This window comes from Lonchura striata, chromosome 3 (genome assembly GCF_050655825.1).
Source record: "Lonchura striata isolate lonStrDom1 chromosome 3, ASM5065582v1, whole genome shotgun sequence".
Lineage (NCBI taxonomy): Eukaryota > Metazoa > Chordata > Aves > Passeriformes > Estrildidae > Lonchura > Lonchura striata.
In genome coordinates, this window is record NC_140705.1 from 9,689,490 (window position 1) to 9,712,016 (window position 22,527).

General features: G+C 38.3%; 1 protein-coding gene across 2 annotated transcripts in view; it reads left to right on the forward strand.

Annotated features, from left to right (window-relative positions):
* Positions 1–22,527, forward strand: part of LDAH (lipid droplet associated hydrolase) — a 114,788-nt gene that overhangs the window by 77,468 nt on the left and 14,793 nt on the right. For both annotated transcript variants that reach the window (XM_021525335.3, XM_085574486.1), the window contains exon 6: positions 21,812–21,894. In XM_021525335.3, coding sequence (XP_021381010.1) covers positions 21,812–21,894 — 83 coding nt within the window. The remainder of the gene's footprint in view (positions 1–21,811; positions 21,895–22,527) is intronic.

A 22,527-nucleotide genomic window follows, 5' to 3' on the forward strand; every position in this document is an offset into this window, starting at 1 on the left:
CTCTCCAGGAAGGTTGCATGTCAACTCATTAAAAAAATATATATATTGCCTTTGGCATGTAACTCTGTTGCATTACTGTAATTGTAATAAAAGCTGTGATTAAGGGCAGAAAAGATGGTAAAAGTTTCCTTAAATCTAATACGTCCGTTAAAACAAACCAACCTGCCAGGGATTCGTTACCACATCCAAAGCTTAGTCACAACAATGTTTTCTCTCCTCTGAAAGGAAATGAGATTTGAAAACTTAATTACAGCAGAACTCTAAGACCAAGTGCTTCTCCCATTGACACTGAGAGTGAAAAGCTCCATTCAGTTGCTGCAGGATCAGGCCCTTGGCTGAAAGAATCAGTGAAGGAAGAATTACATTACCTATCTGTCCCACTGTTCCAAATTATGTTTGTTCCTGCTTCTTATCCAAACATATCTTTCTGTTGTCCTAACTCCATAGTTGATGATGTATGGAAGCCCCAGTTACACAGCAAGAGGAATTGTGATGACACTGTCCAGAAAGGGAACATAATAGAATGTCTTGTCCCAAAGAGGAAACAGCACAGAAGGAGAAGAGACAGCAGGGACTGTAAAGAAGATGGATTTTAAGGAAGGATGGGAACATAGGGCGTATAAATAATAAAGGACCTATAAGAAATAAGCAAAAGGGAGGGGTTGAAGGGCTTTTGCTTACCTGGTTAAACTTCTAGCAAAGATATCTTAGGGCAGAAAAAGCATTACAATGAACAAACAAGCATTTATGAACTTAGGAGATGAATAGACAGGAATATTGAACATTAGTGACCCTGACTTATCTGTAACATTTTCACTCTGTTTATTCAGGCTAGCAAAACAAGGCTCCCCCTATCTAACACAGTGGTGGTGGTTCTACAAATCATGTACAGTCTTGCAGTGCTGGAATACTTTTGCCCTCCAGTGCCCTGAAATTTATAAACATTGCTTCGGTGACAGATGCCAGTAGCAGACTTACAGGGACAGTAAACCATTCTATCTACATGGGACAGGATTTATTGTCCAGCCGTTTGACTGGCAAACTTCCTCCATTTGTTTCTGTAAAATTTCCACAAAAGCACAGACATTACATAATGGGTAAACACTGCACAGCTTTTTCGAGAGGCAGGCTCACAGGTCAGAGGTTAATGTCTGGATGACAGGGAAGATACAGATAAGCACAATAGCAAGAAAGACCTCTAACTGGCCCAAATGAGGTGGGTCCTTTGTGATCTTGAACCTGTGACTTCCCTGGAGGAATCTCCCTGTTTGTTTAACCTGGTCGGGGAGCAGGGGAGCACTGCAGCCTGGGAGATGTGCTTTGTACTGTTGGGGCAGGTTGGGAAGGAGGGGATTAGAAGCCTGAAACAAGGCTTTCAGATTCATTTAGGCTGTCACATGAATGAAAGCTAGAAACAAGAGATGCCTAGTTAATTTAAGCATCCGACAGAAGTTGTACAACAAATAATTAAGATAAAACTCCGCAGTTGTGTTTCAAATTTTATCTTGTTCCAAGTGAGGAAACATTCAGATTTCATGTGGAATTTAAATTTCCCTTGTTTTACAGAGGAAAAAGGAGCTATGGCAGTTTCAGGCACTCCACAGGACTGTATAGGAAGCGAGTCCCAGCTAAGGTATTGAGGCTTGTGTCCCAGCAGTAGCTGCTTCTCCCTGTCAGATGTACAGGATAACAAAATTAAATGCCTGAGGTGCCAGAGAGTAAAAGGTTTTATTGTGGGATAAATTTTACACTATCAAATAGCATCTTGGAGATAAATTTGCATCAAAAGCCAGTAAAATGTAAGCTTCCAGTTGCTATGAAAATGGAACAGAAGCTTTTACATTGACGACTCATTATCTTAGAAGTTTCTTTCCAGGAAGCCAACTGGGAGGTAGCATTCTGGGTTTGAATTACTCAGCCTCAGGAGTTATCATGGCTTGAGATCTGTTTCTATTCCAATTATTTTTAAGAGAGATTTTCAATGTGACATTATGGTTGCTCTTCATCTGATCACTATGAACATCACACTGTCTGAATAGTTGGCTTTAAAGCAAGAAAGGCAAATCACACCCAGCAATGACTGATGCATTTCACTAATCACAGAGGGACTCTCTACTAGAAACCAAAAGCAGAGGGAGATAAATGCCACTCAGAATCTACTGACTGTTCTTTTTGCTTCAGATACCAGAAAACAATGTGTTCCAGATTTTTTTATGCAGTTTTTACCCTTGTTGCTAGGACAGTCAGGTATCTCATACTTTGTCTGGAGTAGAATTTACAGTTCCTGATTTCTAATGAGAGTCCTGTTGTTTATTTCCTGCCTTCTTTGAAAACTCATTTTTCATTTTCACCTCAGTTTCCTGACAAGTAAGATGGGCAATTTTTTGGAATTCTTTTTCTGGGACTGAAGTGCTGTAGAAATACTCATCTAACTAAAATACTTGGGTAAGAACAGTGCAGCATGTTGTGTTCATGGAACTCAGTAACACCTCCACCTACTCTGCTTGTATTTTTCAGAGATAAAAATCAGTTCTTAAGGTATTAGGTAAGCACTTGATAAAAATCTTCACATGGAAAGGTGAAATAAAAGGTTTTGCTCCTGAAAACAATATTTTAAAAAGTTGTATAATTGCACATCTAAAATTTAGTTTACCTTTATTTCTTGCTCTGATTTTTAAATTAAAATGCAGCAGAAGTTACGATGAGCAGATGTAAATTCAGCACAGAAGGCATAGTTCTTTTGGTTTTTGTTGAATGGAACAAAATCAGAAGAGCTCTGCCTTCCATGCTGAATGGAACAAAACCTATCCATTGAGGCATGCACAGCCAAGGAGGATATGCACATTATGTACTCATCTAGGGTTTATTATTTCAAATGCTGTACCAGCATGTTCAGAAAAGCACCCAGTGTTCAAGACAAGGGATGAGTTATTGGCCAGCATCACTTAGCTGGTCAGCAGCAGAACCCTACATAGACCTGCATCCCAAGGCAGCTAGTTGATCTACTGCCTACCGCTAGTTTAACTTAAATATATATATATATGTGTATGTTGTCATGAGGAGCTTTCCCAAACCACACTGGCCAGACAGACTGGTGCATTACTGCATTTCAAAAGAGAGACAGAAACTGATATTTCAGGAAGCACCTTGCAATCTCACACCTACATCTTTACCATCCTACCATCATAGTAGGCAGGAGAATGAAAGCTTTCCCTACACTCCGGGCACTGGGTAACTGTGCAGATCTTTGAACCTAGACCAGGACATTTTCAATATGGTTTTGCAGGCTGATGGAAATCCAAGCCTTGGTAGTAAAAAGTGATTGCTTTATTTCTTCTGATAAATGTACACTGTAGATAACTTCTGGCTGCAATGCAGAAACCATTTAAAGGGTGTTTTTTATTTAAATATGTATAGAATTTCAGACATGATGGATAGCCAGACAAAATTTCATGGTGAACAGAAATTACTGACATGGCACATAAATTCCATCATGAACTAAACCATGTTACATCTGTGCAGCATAGTGCAGTATATCACAGGTGGGCAAAAACAGTGGAGCTCAGCAGGTCTCCTCTCTTCCAATATGCATTCTTTGATGCTCAGTGGGACAGAAGGGTCAAAGAATTGATACAACAGATAGTCTCTCCCTCTTCACTAACATCTGATTAATTAGGCTTCAAGAGAACTCTGTCCTGAAATGAGGTAACTACAGCTGTCTTCTGCAAGATATTTTTTGTCTCTCTGAATTTGCTCTGCCAGAAGGCTGCTTTAGGTAGCCCAGCAGCCTGGCCCAGTGTGCAAAACCCTCTGGTCTTGCAGCATTTCTCAGCAGCCTCTTGTGTGCTGTCACAGTTGAGTCCTATCCACTTCTGACATTTTAAGTGATGATGGTAATATGTGTTTCTGTAAAGTGTTTAAGAGCGTGTTTCCTTACCTGTGGAAACACAGTAATATTTTATCACCTGCTTTGCAGGAAAAGGCACCAAAGAATAACAGTCTTTAATATTTTCATGTTTCCTTTGCTACTGTTTATTTTCCTGTGTGATGCCTGACTAAAATGTTTGTTTAATGTAGTCGGACAACTCACCTTACCAAGGCACCACTTAAGCTGATGGAAAAACCTCACATCTGCTCTATTCTTTCTGTGAGTGAATAAACTTTTCCTTATTTCAGAGTAGGATGCTCATATTAAATTACTGGAGGAAGGTAATGACTTTTATGTATTTATAGTCCTATTTATTTATTAAAGTTAATCTGCTTCATAATTTACCCCATTTCAAAAAGAAAGAAAGATGTTTAATGAGGACTTTTATTACTTGCAAAAGCTTTTACTTTCCTGTGAAAGCCTTATGAAAATAATAGTAATAATGTGGAAATTTCTCATTTGGTCTGTTTCTGTTAATTATTCCTCTCTTTCTTCTTGGGGGAAAACCCAACATTAAAAACTACCATCATAAATATTACTCATAAGGCGTGAATGTTTTGATAGTGGAACCGCTGATCATTTCCATGAAATGTGAGGCACAGTTGGGATTTGGTTGGGGAAGGGAAGATTGTTTATTCACCCCTGGTGAGGCTTCATCCCCAGGGACATGATTTACACCTACAGATTTGCAGTGATTCTAATGATGTGTTGCAAATGGCATGAAAAAGGAAGAGGTAACATCAACAAAGCAGAAAGGATGTTGAAAATAAATGTATGCCAGTGAAGTGCTACCAGCTACTGTTGCTTTGTGTCAGACTATGCCAGACAGTCATCTGCAAATTGGCACTTCATTTTTCCTGGGCCAATACAAACCCCCCTGAATTCAGGGCAAGGACTCCCTTCTGCAGTAGGCTCATGCCTTTTGAATGAGACATGTCTGCCAAAACTCCCCCAAGGAATATCTGAAGTAGAACTCATGGTTCTGATATAACTTGTGTTTACTGGTTAGAAATTTAGCATGATCCATCAAACTCCTTCATCATGCAGTACCAGCAAACTACTTAAACATGTGCCAAATCCATACCCATGGGTAAACTCCAGACATTTGTGTCTTGGAATAAGTTTTTTTCTGAATATTACATGTACAAAGCAGGTAGTTAATTTAGTACCTGTTATTCCATGCGACTGAAGAGGATGCTGGTTTGGATTTAATTCCTATGATCAGCTAAAACAATATGGCAATCCATTTGCTGCTGCTTCTTGTCATGAAGATGTCCACCAGTGCTCAATAATTCTTTAATGTGACAATGTTGACAAGGAGAAAATTCCTACAGAATCTTCATGGATCTGGGAAGGAAATGCTGGCTTTTCCAGTGGCACAAGAGATTGCTTGCTGCTTAGTGCAAAGGTCAGATCTATTTAAAGTGAGCTTTAAAAGTAGTGTATTATGTTTATGAAGTACAAAGTGGTATAAAGTCCACCTTTCTTATGAATCAAAGCCACTCCAGTTGAAGGAAGGTTCACCTTTTTAAAGGATGAGTGGTCCTGATGTTGAATTTCATGAGGCTTCCTCAAGAAAGAATCAGCACCAGGTCCCAGTCCAGAAGGGCACTTAAACTGACCTCCAAGTAGCTACTCTCAGGCTAGACCACTGTCTAGCAAAGCAGGGTAATCCCATAGAGCTCCGGCAGGAACCACAGGGTGGAGATGCTGAATTGCTGCAGACAGTGTCCATCCTGGCCATTCCTTATGGAATGAGCACCATCTACAGCAGACCCTTCTGTGTCCCCCTTGCAGGATAAGAGCACACACTTTCCATAACCAAAGTCTGGACACTGGCAGATATCCCAACATCACAGCCATCTGCCACGGTATGCAAGAGCTTAAGCTGGAGATGAATTTTTCTACCTAAGGGACAGTTGTGTCGTTTGAAGATGGTGGGAGTTGTTCCAAAGTAACTTCAGGCAGGATTAAGCCTGTGGACATTTCAGTTTTCCATCACACATGCCACTTCATCTGCACATGCTTCATCACACAAAGTAAATGAGTGTTTTTCGCACTCCCCAACAAAGCATCTATTGTTTGCAAAGCACCTGGGTATAATAGTTGAATAACTTTTTACTTTTGCTTTTAGCCTCTACTCTGCTTTCTCAAACACAGCTGACTGATTTTCTTGTATAGTTCTGATCTTCTGCAACTGTAGTACCAAGCAGATTGGAGAAGCCTGTCCATAACAATTACAGCTGTTTCTGCCTATTCATGTCCATCATGGTTATACATTAACTGCTATGTTTGAATTCTAAATTCAAGTGTAAACTTAAGCAGACCCCAAAGTCAATGTTTATATCTTGTAAACCTCTAAACATCAACATTTTATCTAATGTGTCTGTGCATATGTGGAAGCACATGTTCCTGCATTAGTCATCCTTGATACAAAGCAGTTCCTTCTGTTTGATGTTTTAAACAATAAGTTATACGATATTTCCAAGATTGCTGTTGGCAATAATTACTGGTAGAAAATATGTTTTCCTCATAGGAAATTACAGTGCTGTTTGGTATTATTATTTCTTACCACTGTTTTCTGACTCCTTCAGAGTAATGACAGGGATTTCTTCCTCAAGAGCAAAGGATAAACTGGAAATGAAGCTAATGTTACACTTCACTGAAGAACCTTACAGTAAGACAAAAAATATGATCAGATAGTAGTATATTTTTTGAAGTAAAATTATTTTCAAAAATTCAGTAAACTCTTTGCAGGTCATTTTGATACAAATATAGCATTTATTCTTAACTTTGCAATTTAGGCAACTTTGCTTTAAAGAACTTTTTGAAGAGTTGTATTGCAGCATGTCAAGGTTCAGATGAACTATGCAGCACATGAAAATCACAGACTCACAAAATGGTTTATTTTGGAAAGGACCTTAAAGATGATCCAGTTCCAACCCCCCTGCCATGGGCATGGGTACTTTCCACTAGAAAAGGCTGCTCAAAGCCCCATCCAACCTGTCCTTGAATACTTCCAGGGATGGGCCACGCATAGCTTCCCTGGGCAAGCCATTCCAGTGTCTCACCACCCTCATGGTAATAAATTTGTTCCTAATATGTAATCTAAACTTGCTCTCTGTCAATTTAAAGCCATTCCATCTTGTCCTATTACTCCATGTCCTTGTAAAAGTCCCTCTCAGCTCTCTTATAGCTCCATTAGGTATTGGAAGGTGCCATAAGGTCTCCCAGAGCCTTTGCTTCTCCAATCTGAACAGTCCCAACTCTGTTAATGGGAGAGTCTTTGGCAATAATCATTCAATTGAAGTAAAATTATTTTATTCTTGTACCCTCTGTGTGTAGTCCCTTGAAAGGACAAGCAAAACTCTGTGTGCATATCTGCAACTCGATGCTCAGCAGTAACAACTTAGAAATAAACTGTAAAATCTGTGGAACAGAAATGTTATTTTTCCTGATAGCCTAACTAGCCTCTGAGCTGCTGAAGCCAACTAGAGTGAGACTGTCAGCACTCCCATGCAGTATAACTCTTTCTTAGACGCAAAAAAGAAGAGATCCAGTCAGGCACTTGGGACTCTTTCTTTTGGCTACAATTACTGGCAAATTATCAATTTAATTTTGTATTGTCCAATTTACCTTTACAGAGGACAGGAGTGGGAATTTAAAGTTGTCATTTTGCATATTTAAAAATATTTCTGAAGCATTTTGTAATAATAGATTATTGTGAAATTATCCTGCTGTGAGCCAGATTTGCTAAGGGATGCATCAAGGAAATGTTCTGTAAGAAAGAGACTAAGAATTTGTGGAGGTTTTGTGGAAGTCTCTTGTGTGATAGAAGAAAGCATCACTTCAGGCTTTTCCATGTCAGTACTGCCAGCACCTGACAGAAGATGTCCCCAGTCTCTGCATGGTCCTTAGCCAACACAAATAACAGTGTGATGTAATAGCAGTAATAGAAATTAAATGGCAAATGGTGAAATAGCAGATTCATTCTGTGAAAAAAACCTGACAGTGAATGACAGTTTTGTAAGGCAGAGCATCAGAAGTCTCCTGGGAAGCTGCAGTGTCAATATAGGAAAGAAAGATGTATGGAAACAAACTGTAGAGAGTGAGAGACTAATGACAGGGTAATGAGGTTGCAAGTTTTTCACAGGGCATAAAACTTGGCTATTAAAATCACTCTGCTTCCTCAAAAGAATATTTTCAAGTATGCACAGAGGTTGGAGCACTTTCAATCAGACCAGTATCATGGGAGCTTTGGCTTCCTTAGCCATGAAAAGGTGATTAGCATTGAAACATTTAGCAAAGGACGCTTGATGATGAATTCAACGGAAAAGATTAAAAAATCCCTCTTATATCACTATGAGCAAATTTGTGCTCATGAATGATGTGAAATTATGGTGGAGAAAGAAAATCATAAGGGACAAAAGGACTACTGGATGGTGGTAGATGTGGCAGGTGATGTGCAGGTCATGTAAATTTCTAAAGTATGGAAAATAAAATCACACTGCAAACCTTTAAAAACCATAAAAATTATTAGTTAATTGTCTTAACAGACACAGGTGAGAGAACTGTCAGTGCTGGAATATCAATATGAAGGGACCCAACACTCTTGGGAAAGAAGAGCAGGAGGATGGATGTGCTTGCCTTTGCCTCCATATATTAAAGACAAGAGACCTGTTGAATATTATGTCCACCAGAGCATGACAGATGGATTTAAGGGACTTCTAAAAAAATTTGGAGCTGTCTCAAGTGCAGCATGTAATATGCTTGATGGTTGTAGAGGAGGGAATCCACAACATACACTGTTCAGCTACTTCTCACAGAGCATTGCTTTACATAGATATTTTTATATATATATATATGTAATATATATGTAATAGAGCAGAAAAAGCAATTGGCAGATATTATATGGCAGATTGAAGATGAGGCAGATTGGCTTTGTATTTTCACAAAAGGGCAAGACCTGTGCTAGAACAGAAATATTTAACATGTTTACAACATAAAGCTCTATTCATTCACTAATCCCCTTAAAATCCTGCCATAGTCAGTGGAGAAATAGGTAACACTTCTCTAATCTATCTCGGTCAGTTCTTAAGGATGACATGAACCATGTACTTTCATCCGACTGTGAAGAAAGAAGAATTAAGCTTTAGACATCCACATTTAATCGGGTGACTCCTATGAGAGGTACAAAATAGAGTTGTTTAGACTGAACAGGAGACAACTGAAGAATATAGAAAGAGTTTTCAAGTGCAGGGTAGTAATTTAACTTACATGTCCATGGTAGATGAGGTAATATATAATGGAGTACATTGCAACAAAAGTGATTCAGATGAGATTTGAGTTAATGATATGAGCAGAATTCTAGATGGGATTTCCTATGAAGATAAAATGAAACTTTCATCATGTGTGTTTCCTAATGACAGGATGCATAAGTACCTGTGGAAAATAACACAGTACCATTGAGTCAGCTTAAGAAAAAGACACCAATGGAGATCACTTCCAGCCCTGTAATGCTGATTAAATATATAAGAGTAGCATTGAGAATTTCAGAACACTTAATGAGGGACAGTTTATCATAGAAGAACCAAGCAAAACAGGTGAACAGGTGCAACATAGAATGACTGAGGAAACACAAATATAGGCAAAGCAAGCTTAATGTCAGACATTAGTTTAAAGCAATCTGAAAGTTCATAAAATGTGACTAAATTCTGGTATGGTTTTAGCCTTCTCCAGTTAACATTCTCCAACTATTCAGGCTCAGTTGAGTTTGCACTGCCATGCATCGTTCCCATAAGCAGTTTGGGTAGGGGAAGAATCTAATTCTGTGGAAACAAGCCATTCTATTCCACTTGGCCTCAGGGCCTCGGAATAGTTTTTGGCTCCACTTCGTACACTGGTGCAGATACAGCCTACATTTGTACCTGCAAAAGCAACAACAGTTTGTTTGTTGAAAACAGACTGTTTAAGTTTGACTTCACAATTGTCAAAGCAGAAGCTGAGAAAATGCATTTTGTGTTTGCAGAGGGGTAAGATAGACTAGGAAAGGCTTTTTACAAAGCTATTGATCAGTGAAGGAACAAAGGACTATCAAAAGCAAGCCAGTATGGAAATATGTGCCTAGTATTTATGGAACAGTTTAGTAGATTTTTCTCTTAACTGGTGAGTACTTGATGAAGGTACAATGAAAGGCACCATCATTTTCAAAACCATCAAGCCATGTCTGGGAGAACTATGCACTGGGTTTAAGAACAAACCTGTAAGGTTTTAATGTCAGAGAAGGGCAAACCAATAAAGAGCTTTGCGCAGACTTCTATGTAAGAAATGTGGAATAACAAAGTAAATTGTAGCCACTCTTAAATTTTTTATATCAAGTCTAGTAGAATTGATGTTCAGTGCTTGTAATAATACAGTAAACAAGAATGTTGATTTTTTTAAGAAATAGTGACAAATATTGCTGAAAAATCAGCTTAAAATTGGATGACTATAAACACCATCATACTGAGATATACTATTGACTTACACAGGAAATAAAAGGTGGAAAAGAGGTCCAAAGTCAATCTTGCCTGGTCTCTCATTTCCAATAGTCAGAACAAAATGCTTCCAAAAAATGGGAAAAAATTCTGCAGTAGAAAAGTCTGCCAGTTAGTAAAGATATTGTTCTTTGAGGTAAAGTCTTAAACACCTGAGGCTTTTGTAGTTACAGTATGTAGCTTTAAATTATAGTTTGTTAAGAGAATTCTAAATGTTTCTTGACTTCTAATGTCTTTGTCCTCTTTTGTTAATTTCTTGGCCTTGAGATGTTCTTGCTGTAATGGATTGGTGTAAAATTGCTTTCCATTCACACGTTGTTCTACTTCTTAATATTCCTTTATATTACAAATTATTTGCAAAATATTTTTTAATAACTCAAAAGTTCTCTTCTGGGCTTGGTTGCACATCAGGTTTGTGGCTTTTAATCAATAGTGAGCTGTTTTTCATTAAAAGACAGCCTCAAACACAAGGGAGGACAGAGACCAGCTGCAAAATATTGTTTTACTGAGGAATAGATGAATTAACTGAGTGACATTCAGCCTGGAAAAATAAAGCTAACGGAATACATAAGAATTTATTTTAAAGTGTGTAAAGCATAGCTTCTCTATAGATGAGGAACAGAATCAAGGAAGCCAGAAGTAGTGGGTGGGTGATCATGGCCAGAAAGGGTCATAAAACTTGTTGTGCTGGTCTCAGAACACCTTACAGAAATACTGAGAATACCCACAGCCTGCACCACAGTCACAAGGGGATCACTGATCTCTTACAAACCCCTTCAGTTCTTTATTAATTTCTTAGTGAAAAAAAGACATTATCTTAGTATGCGTGACCTTTACAAACCAGTGTAAGGTGTCTGCACTCTCTGTATTCATCTGCTTGAGGGGTTGGTTGATCTGAGTAGTGGCACCAGATTTGCATTTGAGAAGTATCATGGAGGCTGGGCCATGCTCTTCTTTTCCTCTGAATTTGTCCACTCTAGAAACTGCTACAGTATGTTCTTCCAAGGTTGATGCTGCTGAAATCGTACTGTTTGGACCTTGAAGTACAAATTTGGCTTTGTGCTTCTCCCTGTATCCATTGCAGAGCATAGCTTCTACTAACTTAAAAAATAGAACAATATTTTGATGTGTGGAACTTAATAAATTTACACCTACAGCCACAATCTTGTTGATAGAGTCAACATTATCTAAAGCCAGCAGCAGTAGGGAAATGAAGTGAGCTCGGGTAACCCTTTGTAGTCTTGTTTGTCTGATGAACAAGCTGTTAAAGAATGTGTGTGTGCATCCATTAAATTGTCTAGATTGGAGCTATCTTCACAACCACTCATTTTTGTTGGAAAAGGAACTATTTTGATGATTTCCTGAAACTTACTAGCCAATGAAGTTGAAAAGGATTTTTTCCTTTGTTATTGTCCCTTGTTTCATTAGTATGGTATCTCTTTCTGTCTATTCTTTCTATCACAGTAAATTAATTTCTTTACCCCAGCAAAGAACACAGTATCATTTTTATATAATTAATATATAGGCTACAGAGCAAGCCACACAGAATGGGCTCTTGTCACAGCACTGCAACACAGAGCTATTTTTAAATTAATATAGTGCATGTATATCTCTGTAAGTTTATCAGGATTAAGTCAGAAATACACAACCTTTTGTAATTTATGGATATGTGCACCATGTAATTTTTTTCAAAGTAATTTATTTCAAGAATTCTTTCCATAAAGGTATAGTTCCAGATCACCTCAAATTTTCTCAGACAGCACAGTGTGACCCCTCAGTTTTTAGTGTGAGTTTATGATTAATTAGCCCTAATCTAATATTTTTCTTGCAAATAAGCAGGCAAATCTTTGGATATTCAATAATCAAGCAAGAATTATAAAGACTTAAGGAAAAACACGTATTTCTGTCCAAGTACAGGAAATCTCTGTATTGCTTCAACAATCAAGTATGAAGTTTATCTATCCTGAGTAAGAAATCTGTTTCTTCCCTGAAATATGCACAACTTCCCACGTTCTAGCATAGATCTCTTGATACCCAGAGAGGCAAGGGACAAGAAATTGGTTTTGACTATTGTTCTGAAATCTTTAGAAAACAATAATAATAATGCTAGGCATACATTTCTTAAAAATCAGGAAGTTTTCTATTTCACACATGATTTGCTTGGCTGCACTGTGGCTGTATCAATGTGTTTGAAGTTTAGCTCAGTAGATATAGGTATCCATCTAACAACTGGCTGCTTGAATTGGAGATTAAATAACCCAAAGCATTGAAAAGCTTGATTGATTTCAGTCATTATTGTTTGTGAAAACTAATAATTTAGCTGAAGGATATTAAGTCCTTGCTGTGACACATTGGGTTAAAGAGCTACCAATGATATAAAGCACTCTATTCTTTTCTGGATCCTTGATTTGAGTCCAATCAGGGTTCCTCTATCACAAAACCCCCACAAATAAATCAAACACATTTTGGCACAGTTTGTCGTCTCCACTTAGCAAGTGTGTGAGACTGAACTGACACTGATCCTTAATCACCTTTAATCCATGGAGAGGGAATGATCCTACGAGGGCAGGAAAAAGGTCACTGGCAGGATCATGGGGAGAAGCTAAGTTGGCAGTAAATTTCATAAGCCTGACCTGGGAATAAATGAGGAGCTTCCATTTTCAAGGAAATCTGTGTATATAAAAGATCTGCTTATGAAAAGTTACAGCATTTTAAGAAGGTTAAAAGTACAATAAACATGGTATTTGTCTGTTTAAACTTTGATTCCTTTTAAGCTCTTAGGCCTAATTATTTATGATGGTTAATTAACACTAGCTTTTTTTGTTGTTGTTGTTGTTGTTGTTATTAAATCTTGGTGACCTGGCTATGAATTACAAGGGATATCAGCAACCTGAGATGGAATAGAACATAATAAAAACACTTTGGGGTTCTCCAGCTGTCACCAGGTACCTTGGCCAGTTTCTGTAGGTTTGCAACCACATTTTTTTGTTTGTTTTGTTAGAAATAAACCCATATGAAGGTATATTTACAAAGGCCGTGATACTGGAAAAATTTATGTTATAAGCTTCACTTTCCATGCTTTAGATTATCCCACTGACTCAGGCTGATTCATCATGCATCAGTCCAGTATATGCAAAAGTATAGATTTGAAGGAATGGGATTATGCCATGAAAATTAAGGACAAAGCCCACTCAAATTTGCTTTAGACTGTTAAACCAGATCAATGTACTGAATAAGCAAAAAGATGTTTACAGGAAAAGCTAAAGAGCTTCTATATTTCTTTTCCTAGAAATCCTTGACTGGTTCAAAGCCAAATTGTTAGGAGCCTGTTTCCTAGATAGGAGTTGAGATTGCAGGGACACTGGACTTTTGCCTTCCATGCAAAGGATAAGAAAAAATAATTGTTGTTTCTTTCTTCTAAACTCTTTTCAGGAGAGAGCTGCAGTTTATGTATCCTCAGCAGGTAGAGAGATCGCTTCATAAGTCACATCCCTTTGAGACAGGATTTAGGATTTAACTCCAGCCTTGATGCTGCACACCATCCTTGCCCAGTAAAGAGCTTTCAAGCCACTGTGTGTGTTGTGACTGGAGCTGTGGAGCACTCCCACTCATGTCTGTGAGAACACCCTTCTCATTTCAGGGTCTGAATATCCAGGTTACCAAAAAAGCTGATGTAAGTGGTGTTCATCTCATTTACACATCCCCTCAAAGCTGTGCTGTGGTTCTTCAGACACTGAATGTTCTCATGGTTTATCACTGGTGAAGTCCCTCCTTCAGTCCCTCCTTGCTTTTCGGAAAAAGCTCTACAAGTGCACAACTTTTCAGAAAGCTCAGGCAACCACTGAGTGCACCTTCATTTTATGGCAGGATCAGCTTATTTCAGTTGAACCAAATATCAGTCAGGGACTGGTAGAAGACACACAGATTTCAAGCTACAGGACAGTTCTCATCCTTCAAATATTTAACACTGTCACTTCAAACATTCCTGCTAAAAGCAGAGGCAGCACATCCTCTGCAGAATGTGTAGGTGCAGTATTAGGTCCTCCAAGCCTTTGGTGTTGGCTTCACTAAGCCAGTTCAGAGAAAGATTTTAAGTTCAACAAGCACAGTTTTCTCACAGAGGCATGTTTTGACTTTGGGTGCTTTCAGAGTAACCTTTGGCTCTGATTTTGAGGTTTTCTTCATCAGATAACTGTGAAGATTTTGTTATTTGATCACTGTAAAAAGCAACGTTCACAGTAGTGGTGAGCAATTCTAAGGGAACATGATGAATTTGGCTCTGTAAATTTTATTATTGATAAAGAAATATATTTTTCAAGGACTAATTTATAGACATTTTTACACATTTTTCACTTGCAAGTATTTTTAAGACTGTCTACAAAACACATTTCATTGTCATGCAGCCTGAAGTGTGTTTTTAAAATGAGAAAACTGAGACATAGAGATTTTTTAATTTGCACAGGGTCTCAGAGGATTTCAATGATAGTTCAGAAAAATTCCAGGCTTCTTGACCTTTCATCCCGTGGCCTTATCTTTCAGTATTGATGATTTTTCAGAATACTAATTTCAGTCTTCTTTTACCTTTACTGAACCCTGGACATTTCTCTCTTCAGTGACAGTGGTGGATGCCAAACACATTGAAGCTACACACTCACCTAGCCCAGCATGGACACTGAGGTCACAGCTCCAGCAGAGCTTCCACACAGCCCATTAAGTGCATTTCCTATGTTTGCATTTTGAGCCTCAGTCCTGCAGGTTGCTGGATGTGTTTTATTTTTTTGCAGTGTCTGGTTATGCAGGTTTGGGTGAAACAGCTTCACACAGGAAGATAAGCGTGTGGGCTCTACATTGCGTTTTATATTCTACTTGAAATCATGACAATAAAACCCAATAAATATTTTTTCCAGGACTTTTGGTAATGATTCTGGGATTCTAGAGATTTCCTGCTAAAGCAAGCATTGGCACAGGTTGGAAATCTTTCCAGAGACTGTAACACCAGGTAGCAAACACTGGGCAGGTGATCTCACAGGACAACCTTCTTCTCCAAACCTAGTGAAAGATTTCAGATGCTATTCATTTTTTAAGTGTCAGCATCTGGTTGTGCCCAGTTCACAACCTGATTTTCAGAGCTGCTGAAAAGCTCAAAATAACAGTCCTTGAGAGCCTTTTGAGATGGCTTTCTAATTGCACACAAAAGAAGTTCTGAGTTATTTCCTTAGAAAAAGCCGCTTGGTATTCATGAAATAAGGAAATAGAACAAGTTTTTTTGAAAAGGAAAACTAAATATTCAAAAAATGCCAAGGTTAGCATAGTATAAGGAAATAGCAGAGAGATTTCTCCCTGAACTTGTGACTTAGCATTTGAGAAAAATAGCTTTTTTGAAGAAGCCCAGATTGACATTCCATAGCAGCAAGAGAGGTTACTGTTCCTGTTTTATTATAGTATATCTTTAAATATAGCTTTCCCCAGATATTAAACATCTTACAGTAATGTGGTTTAGAGGGGAGCAATGGATTTAGGATATTTTGATCATAATAAAAATGTTTACAGTGTCTCCCATTACATTCTAACAAAGTTTGGGAAATATGTAGTACCTGAAGCACCTACTAGACAGATGTATAACTGTCTGAAAAATGGGATTCAGGAAGATTTTTGAAACTGGAAAGATGTATCTAGTAGGATTTTGTAACAGTCTTATCTTCATTCCTTTGGTATTCAGTAGCTGTTAGGGATACATCTACATAGCAGAGAACAGTGTGTGTGTTTGCTGAGGTTACAGAAAGCACCATGCTAGAATATACTGCAGATGTGCTGCAGAGGGACAGGATCAATGTGACCTTCATAAGCTAAGACAAGACTGGGAGGCAAGGAGAAGAGAATGCTGTCATTCCTTAGAGAGCCAAATTGTTCTGTGTAAATTTCTTGCAAGGATGGTAAATTACTGGTTAAGGAGTAGTTCCGCAAGAAAATATCATGGGTCTGTTGTGGGCCACAAGTTCATGTGGGTTGTGTTGTAAAATGAGGCATGATTCTCATACATATGAAGAGCTACAAGGGCTGAAAGAGCTGCAGCTCTGCTGTTGAAAGAGAGACACACTGACATGAGCTGAAATTCTGTATCAGTAAAATTCGAGATGAGACACTGGTCATATCCACAGGAAACCAGAAAAGAGTAGTAGCAGATGTAGAGAATGGTACCTAAAAGGTGAGGTTGATGTAAGTATGAGGTATCTGGCCTTTGTAGAGTTTTGCCCTAAAATTTATTTTATTAACTATGTTTACAATTAAAGAAGCTCAGGGCAACACACTTAAAGTGAATGCGTCAAATATGTGTGCAGATCAGTTTCCTGTGGCAGCAAGGTTCATAATTAATTGCATGTGACATTAAAAAGTATTTCCTTTTATTGTTTTGTATTTAAATGTTTTGTGCTCTAAGAAAACCAGAGTGTCATGAAGTATCACAAGCGTGAAGGCAACAGATCTTTAATTGTGCTTCTTTGATGTTTTCCCTACCATTCTCAGTTTTGCAGTGTTCCTCAGGGGTTGTGACTGACAGAATACAGAATAAATGGTTCTTCAGGTGTGGTCACATGGTGTGATCTGTAGTGGTACTGCAGAATTCTGCATCATCTTTTAAGAAACTTGTTATGTGGTCTGGACTTTTGAGTTAACAGAGAGTGAGCACCAGTCATCTTGGGGGATCTCTGGATTCCGATTACGTTCTTTGCATTGATTGTAAGCTTGTAATGGAAAACATATTATCTTTTTTCTGCATGTATCTTGATTTCTTTAATTTGAACTTCATGAGTGCATTGATATTTTTCTCTCTTCTCATTGGATATGTCTCATTCTCATCTCCTGTTCCTCACAAACTGACTAACATCGTGTCCTGTGTAAATGCTGTCAGTAAAGTACTTATCTGTTTACCAGATCATTAAGAACTCAGTACCCATTTGTTTTAATATCAACCTGGACTAGAATCTTTGGCCAGGATTCATTCCACCTCAATTTAGTAATTTCATTCAGATTAAGGTCTAAAGATTTTATCACTGAAAATAGAGTCATCTTGAGAAGTTATTTAATCCATAGAAGAAATGATTAATTTGCCAGGTGTGTTCAGTAATTATTTAGAGGTTTTAAAACAAAATTTCAAATTGTATTAATTTATTAAGATTTATTTAAATTTTATTATTATAACTTTTTTTAAATTGTTTTGACTGTAGATCTTCTTTATTGTTATGACTATCTAAGCCTGGTTTTTTTTATTTGCTTCCAAACTCTTTATCATATTACAGCCTTTAATTTTATAGATGTTTAATTCCAGCCAAAGTTTGTTGTGTCATATATGAGAGTTTTTTAAAGATCTGTAATTTTTGTCATCTGGTTATGCATACTGAAGATTTTAAAGATCAGTAAAATCCTACTTTCCTTTGTAAAATCAGTAGCAATTAGATAGTATTTTCCACTCCCAAAGCCATAGGACAAGGTGATTCTTGTGTAGCAAGATTGTTATTAAGTCAGCAATTCTCTATTTAGAGTTCTTTCAAACCCTAAATATACCTTCTATCTCTGATGTATTCTTTGTTCTCTCTCCACTGTTGGTACTTCTCGATAGCTCTCTACTCAAAGAGAAATTATCACCAGAAAAAGAATATAGAAAGCAAAAACCTCCTGAATGTATTGAACAAGAAGGTTGGATGCCATCAAGGAAAGTAATTTATCTTCCAAACAGCATCATTATCTTCTTTAGCTGCTCCCTTAGCCTATACAATTTCTGTTGTAGGCCTATTTTTTCTGATATACCTAAGGAATATTTTATTGTTTATTTTTAAATCCTTTAACGTTTGTCCTTGGAAACCTACTTCTGCTCTTTGCAATTTCCTCTTACTTAACGCCTGCTGAAGTTTAAGTTCCTGTTTATTGGTTTCCCTAGGATCATGTTTCCAAAATTTGAAGTATCCCTGTTTGGTTGAAATAGACTCTTGAACCTTGCTGTTCATCCGGTTTAGCTTAATCCTGCCTTCCTGGTTCCCTTTCTTGCACGTTGCCCAAACCTTCAGAGACATTTCCTTTTGAAGTACTGCCCTTACTGCCTTTGCTGTCTTACAGTTTTACTATCTCTGTGACTAATCTCAGTTTACTACATCTGTGAATTCCACTTCAATTCCTATTATTTACTGAAAAGAACACACAAGCTACCCAGAAGTATGAGCAGAGAACAGGAGGTAGGACAGAGGAGCAAGGAAGATGGGAGAAGGGGAGCAGGACAGTACTTACTGTTCCCACTGTATGACTGAACTAGGTGGAGAGCTGCCTGCAGCATCCCAGTAGTGTTGAATCTGTCAGGTTCTGCACTGAGGGCCACTGGTGTTTGTCATCCCTGGTCTCCATCCACTGCAGGTACTGCAGGGTAATGCAGAAGCTCTGTGCCTGTGTGCTGGCCACTGTGGCTTGCTAACAACTGCATTCTAGGCTGGAAGGTAGAAGTCTTGACATACTGAGATCCTAATATAGGGTGTTTGGTACAAGTCCTGTTGCCACAGATATCCTGCCAAATCCAGGTTCTTGCACTTAGTGCTTTGAGAAATCCTCTAAATCCAGTGAGCCACCTTGGTCACCTGAATCACCAGCACTTAAAGTAGCAAGGGCTGCTCTCCATATCCTGACTCCTGATACAGAGCAGGGCTTTTGGCAAACAGCTTCAGTTCTGGTAATAGTTCTGAGCACTAAAGTCATAGAGTTGCCACATTAGAAACAGATCTCAATCAGAAATTAATTATATACTTACAAAATTCCTCATTGTGGTCTGACAGAATGGTTTGGATTGGAAAGGACCTTAAAGATCATCTAGTTTTAACTCCCCTGCCATGGGTAGGGACACCTTTCACTACACATGGTTGTTCAAAGCCCCATCCAACCTGGCCTTGAACACTTCCACAGATGGGGCATCTACAGCTTCTGAAGCAACCTGTGCCAGTGCCTCACCACCCTCACAGTAAAGAATTTCTTCCTAATATCCAATTTAAACCTGCCGTCCTTGAGCTAAAGGCCATCCCCCCTTTATCCTATTAGTCCATGCCCTTGTGAGAATTCCTTCTCTGTCTCTGTTGCAGTCCCTTTGGATACTGGAAAGTGCTATAAATCTTCCCCAAATCCTTCTCTCATCCAGGCTGAACAGCCCCAACTCTGTCAGCCTGTCTTCACAGAAGAGGTGCTCCAGCCCTGTGGTCAATTTACTGACCCTCTTCTGGACTTGTTCCAGTGTTCTTTCCTATCTCTTAGTTAAGTTTTTCCTAGATGATTTTTGAAGATGCATTTGAAGATGTGCATCTTTCTAAAAACAAGGTGTGCATTTCATCAGTTTGGAGCTGAATTGAGAAGGCAACAACCAGTGTCAGGATATGAACTCCACAATGCTGTAGATGCACTGATTTTGCCTGCCGCACCACAGGATTGGATGACTGGGTTGTTAGACATGAAACTGCACAGAGACCACTTTTCCCAGCAAAGTAGGATGGGACCAGCAAATTTGTTGGATTTTCTATGACAATCCTTTCATCTTGTCAAGGAAAGGAAGAACTTGCATGAGCTGCATTCAATGTTTAATTAAGGAAGGCAGAGTTCTGTGGGCCAATAACTCAATTGCATTTGCTTTGACTGGCTCAGAAGTAGATATTACTTTCTAGGATTTTTTTTATTCATTTGAGAGCACTGGCTTTGTCTATTAACATTTGATCTTCAGTGATATCACTCATCTCTCCAGTGGCGTTCTGTTTCCTTAGAGCACTGGTGGAATTCAGCCAGCTCCATGTTTTGGTCACCACCAAAGACCTATGTGATTGCCATTTCCTCCCCTATCTCACAGTGTGAGAATGTTTTACTCCTGTCTCAAAGCAGCATCAGATCCAACATTGTCATTAACTACTTGTGCACAAAACTTCATTGGTTCAAATTTTAAAAATTATCAAAATCTTTCAATTTTCTCCTGTTTTTCAGGAGAAGATTTAGTATCTTAAAATACTTCCAGTTATTCTGAGACCTAGAAATTGAAATGCTTTTGGATAACTTATCCACATTGGTTTTACAAACTGTTGAGAAAGTGGCATATAGTCATTTATTCCCACATATAGGTTATGAATAGCTCTGTGATCAGAGGTCAGGAGAGGCTTGGCCATTTTATTAGCCCAGTAAGCTAACTGGTCCAAAAAAGAGATAAAAGAAGTGCTAATTCCTTGGCTAGCTTCACATTTCTTTAGTATAGAAGATGATTATGACAGAAATTGATAGCCCTTATTAAAACACTCTTTGAAGATCCTCTCATATTCTGGAAACATAATGCATGGAGCAGCTCCTGATTCTGCAGTTGAATACAAGGTTTTTTCTAGGAGAAGAATTCATAATCTACAGTGCTTGTTCAAAGCCAGGTTTTGGATTGTACATTGAGATTCTGTAGGTTTTGTTGTACAAGAAGTCAGGCTAGATGGACAGTGTGATCCTTCTATGTCATAATGTTTAAATTGGTGAATATTTAGGCATCCAGAAAAACCAATCCACTTTTCAGAAGTGTTTAGTTCCCATTGCTGTCTAACATACAAGGGACATGCCTGAACTCAAGACTTCATAAAATTAATTAGGTGTCCAAATGTTAGACTCAGTAATTTATGTCCCTGAGATAGTATCTGGCAGGTCAACTCAAAATAAATTGCACTAAGGTGTTTTTAACACTTTACTTTCCAGAGAGCTAAGGCCTAGACATTTGGTGTCCAGTCCAGTCCTAACTGGGCAGGTACCATCAGTTTTATGCAGGACAACCATATATTTGTAGTTGCCATTGTTTTTATTATTTTTTGTGTTGAATGTTTGAATGACTTGCATAATGAGATGTCAATAATTTAATCATCTACTGATTAATAATGCCTTGTAATGTATGTTTTGTGTTTAAAGCCCAGTCTTAAAAACCCTTCATAGGGGATTTTCATACTGACCTTTGCCTTTCTAAAGTAGTGCAAGCTAGTCATTAGAGTTGTTTCTCAGGTCAGGAGAGAGAAAGTCATCATCATGGGCTGATCTAGAAGTCTGCAGATAGATAAACAATTGAAAAATCCTTTCCTTTTCTATTCATTATGGAATTAATTAATAGGAAGTGAGTTAATTCAGTCCGTATGCCTTTTTAATTACTTGATTAAGTGAGATAAACTGCTCTTTCTGTCAGTGGCATTCTTTTCTATGGAATTGTCAAGACGATGACTGCTCTAGTTGCTCTGCTTTTTTGCAGAGCTGTGTCTGCATTGTTATTTTTAACAGTTTTGCTATGTATTTACATTATGGCCTGTTTCTTTTTCTGCAGCCAACATCTTATACATGGCAAGCCAAGAAATGATGAAAGTGGTGGAGAGAGACAGTACAACCATAAAACAAAATTTAAAGAAGGTAACTGTTTAATCCTCAGTTTTCAAAGGAATCCCACATGCACGAGATGTTACACCCAGTTACATTTGTGCAAAACAAGAATTTCAGGCTTGATTCTGCTTTTTTGTGAGTGTCATTACATTAAAGGGGTCACTGATTCTTAAAATGTGTTGATCCACACCTTTGTAGATGTACCATTCATCACTATCAGATGAACCATCTGGTTTGCTTTCCTTGCTGGAGGAGAAGCAGTCTGTGTTCTGGCTGGGCATGAGGTGTGGGGGCCTGGGTTCTGATCACACAGGTGGGGTGTCAGATATTATCATGGGATTCTGCAGGCTCAATCTTCCATGGCTTCAAAATGGAACAGAGAGGAGTCAGCAAAATTATGGCTCCACCATTTCATCCACTGGACTGTAACATAAGAGAAATTCCTCAGAAGGTGGAGCTACTGCTCTACAGGTGAATTAATTCATTTCAGGGACCTTTCTCACACTGAGCTTTCTTGTCTGTATGGATTTATTGTTGAAATAGATTCTGTAAAGTTCTTTCCTGGACCAATGGCATTTTCCCAGTCATGGTTCAAGGGTTGGCACAGGCCCGGAACTGTTCTAATTGGAGTTCTGATATGGTCACCCTGTGGTCACCATGTTT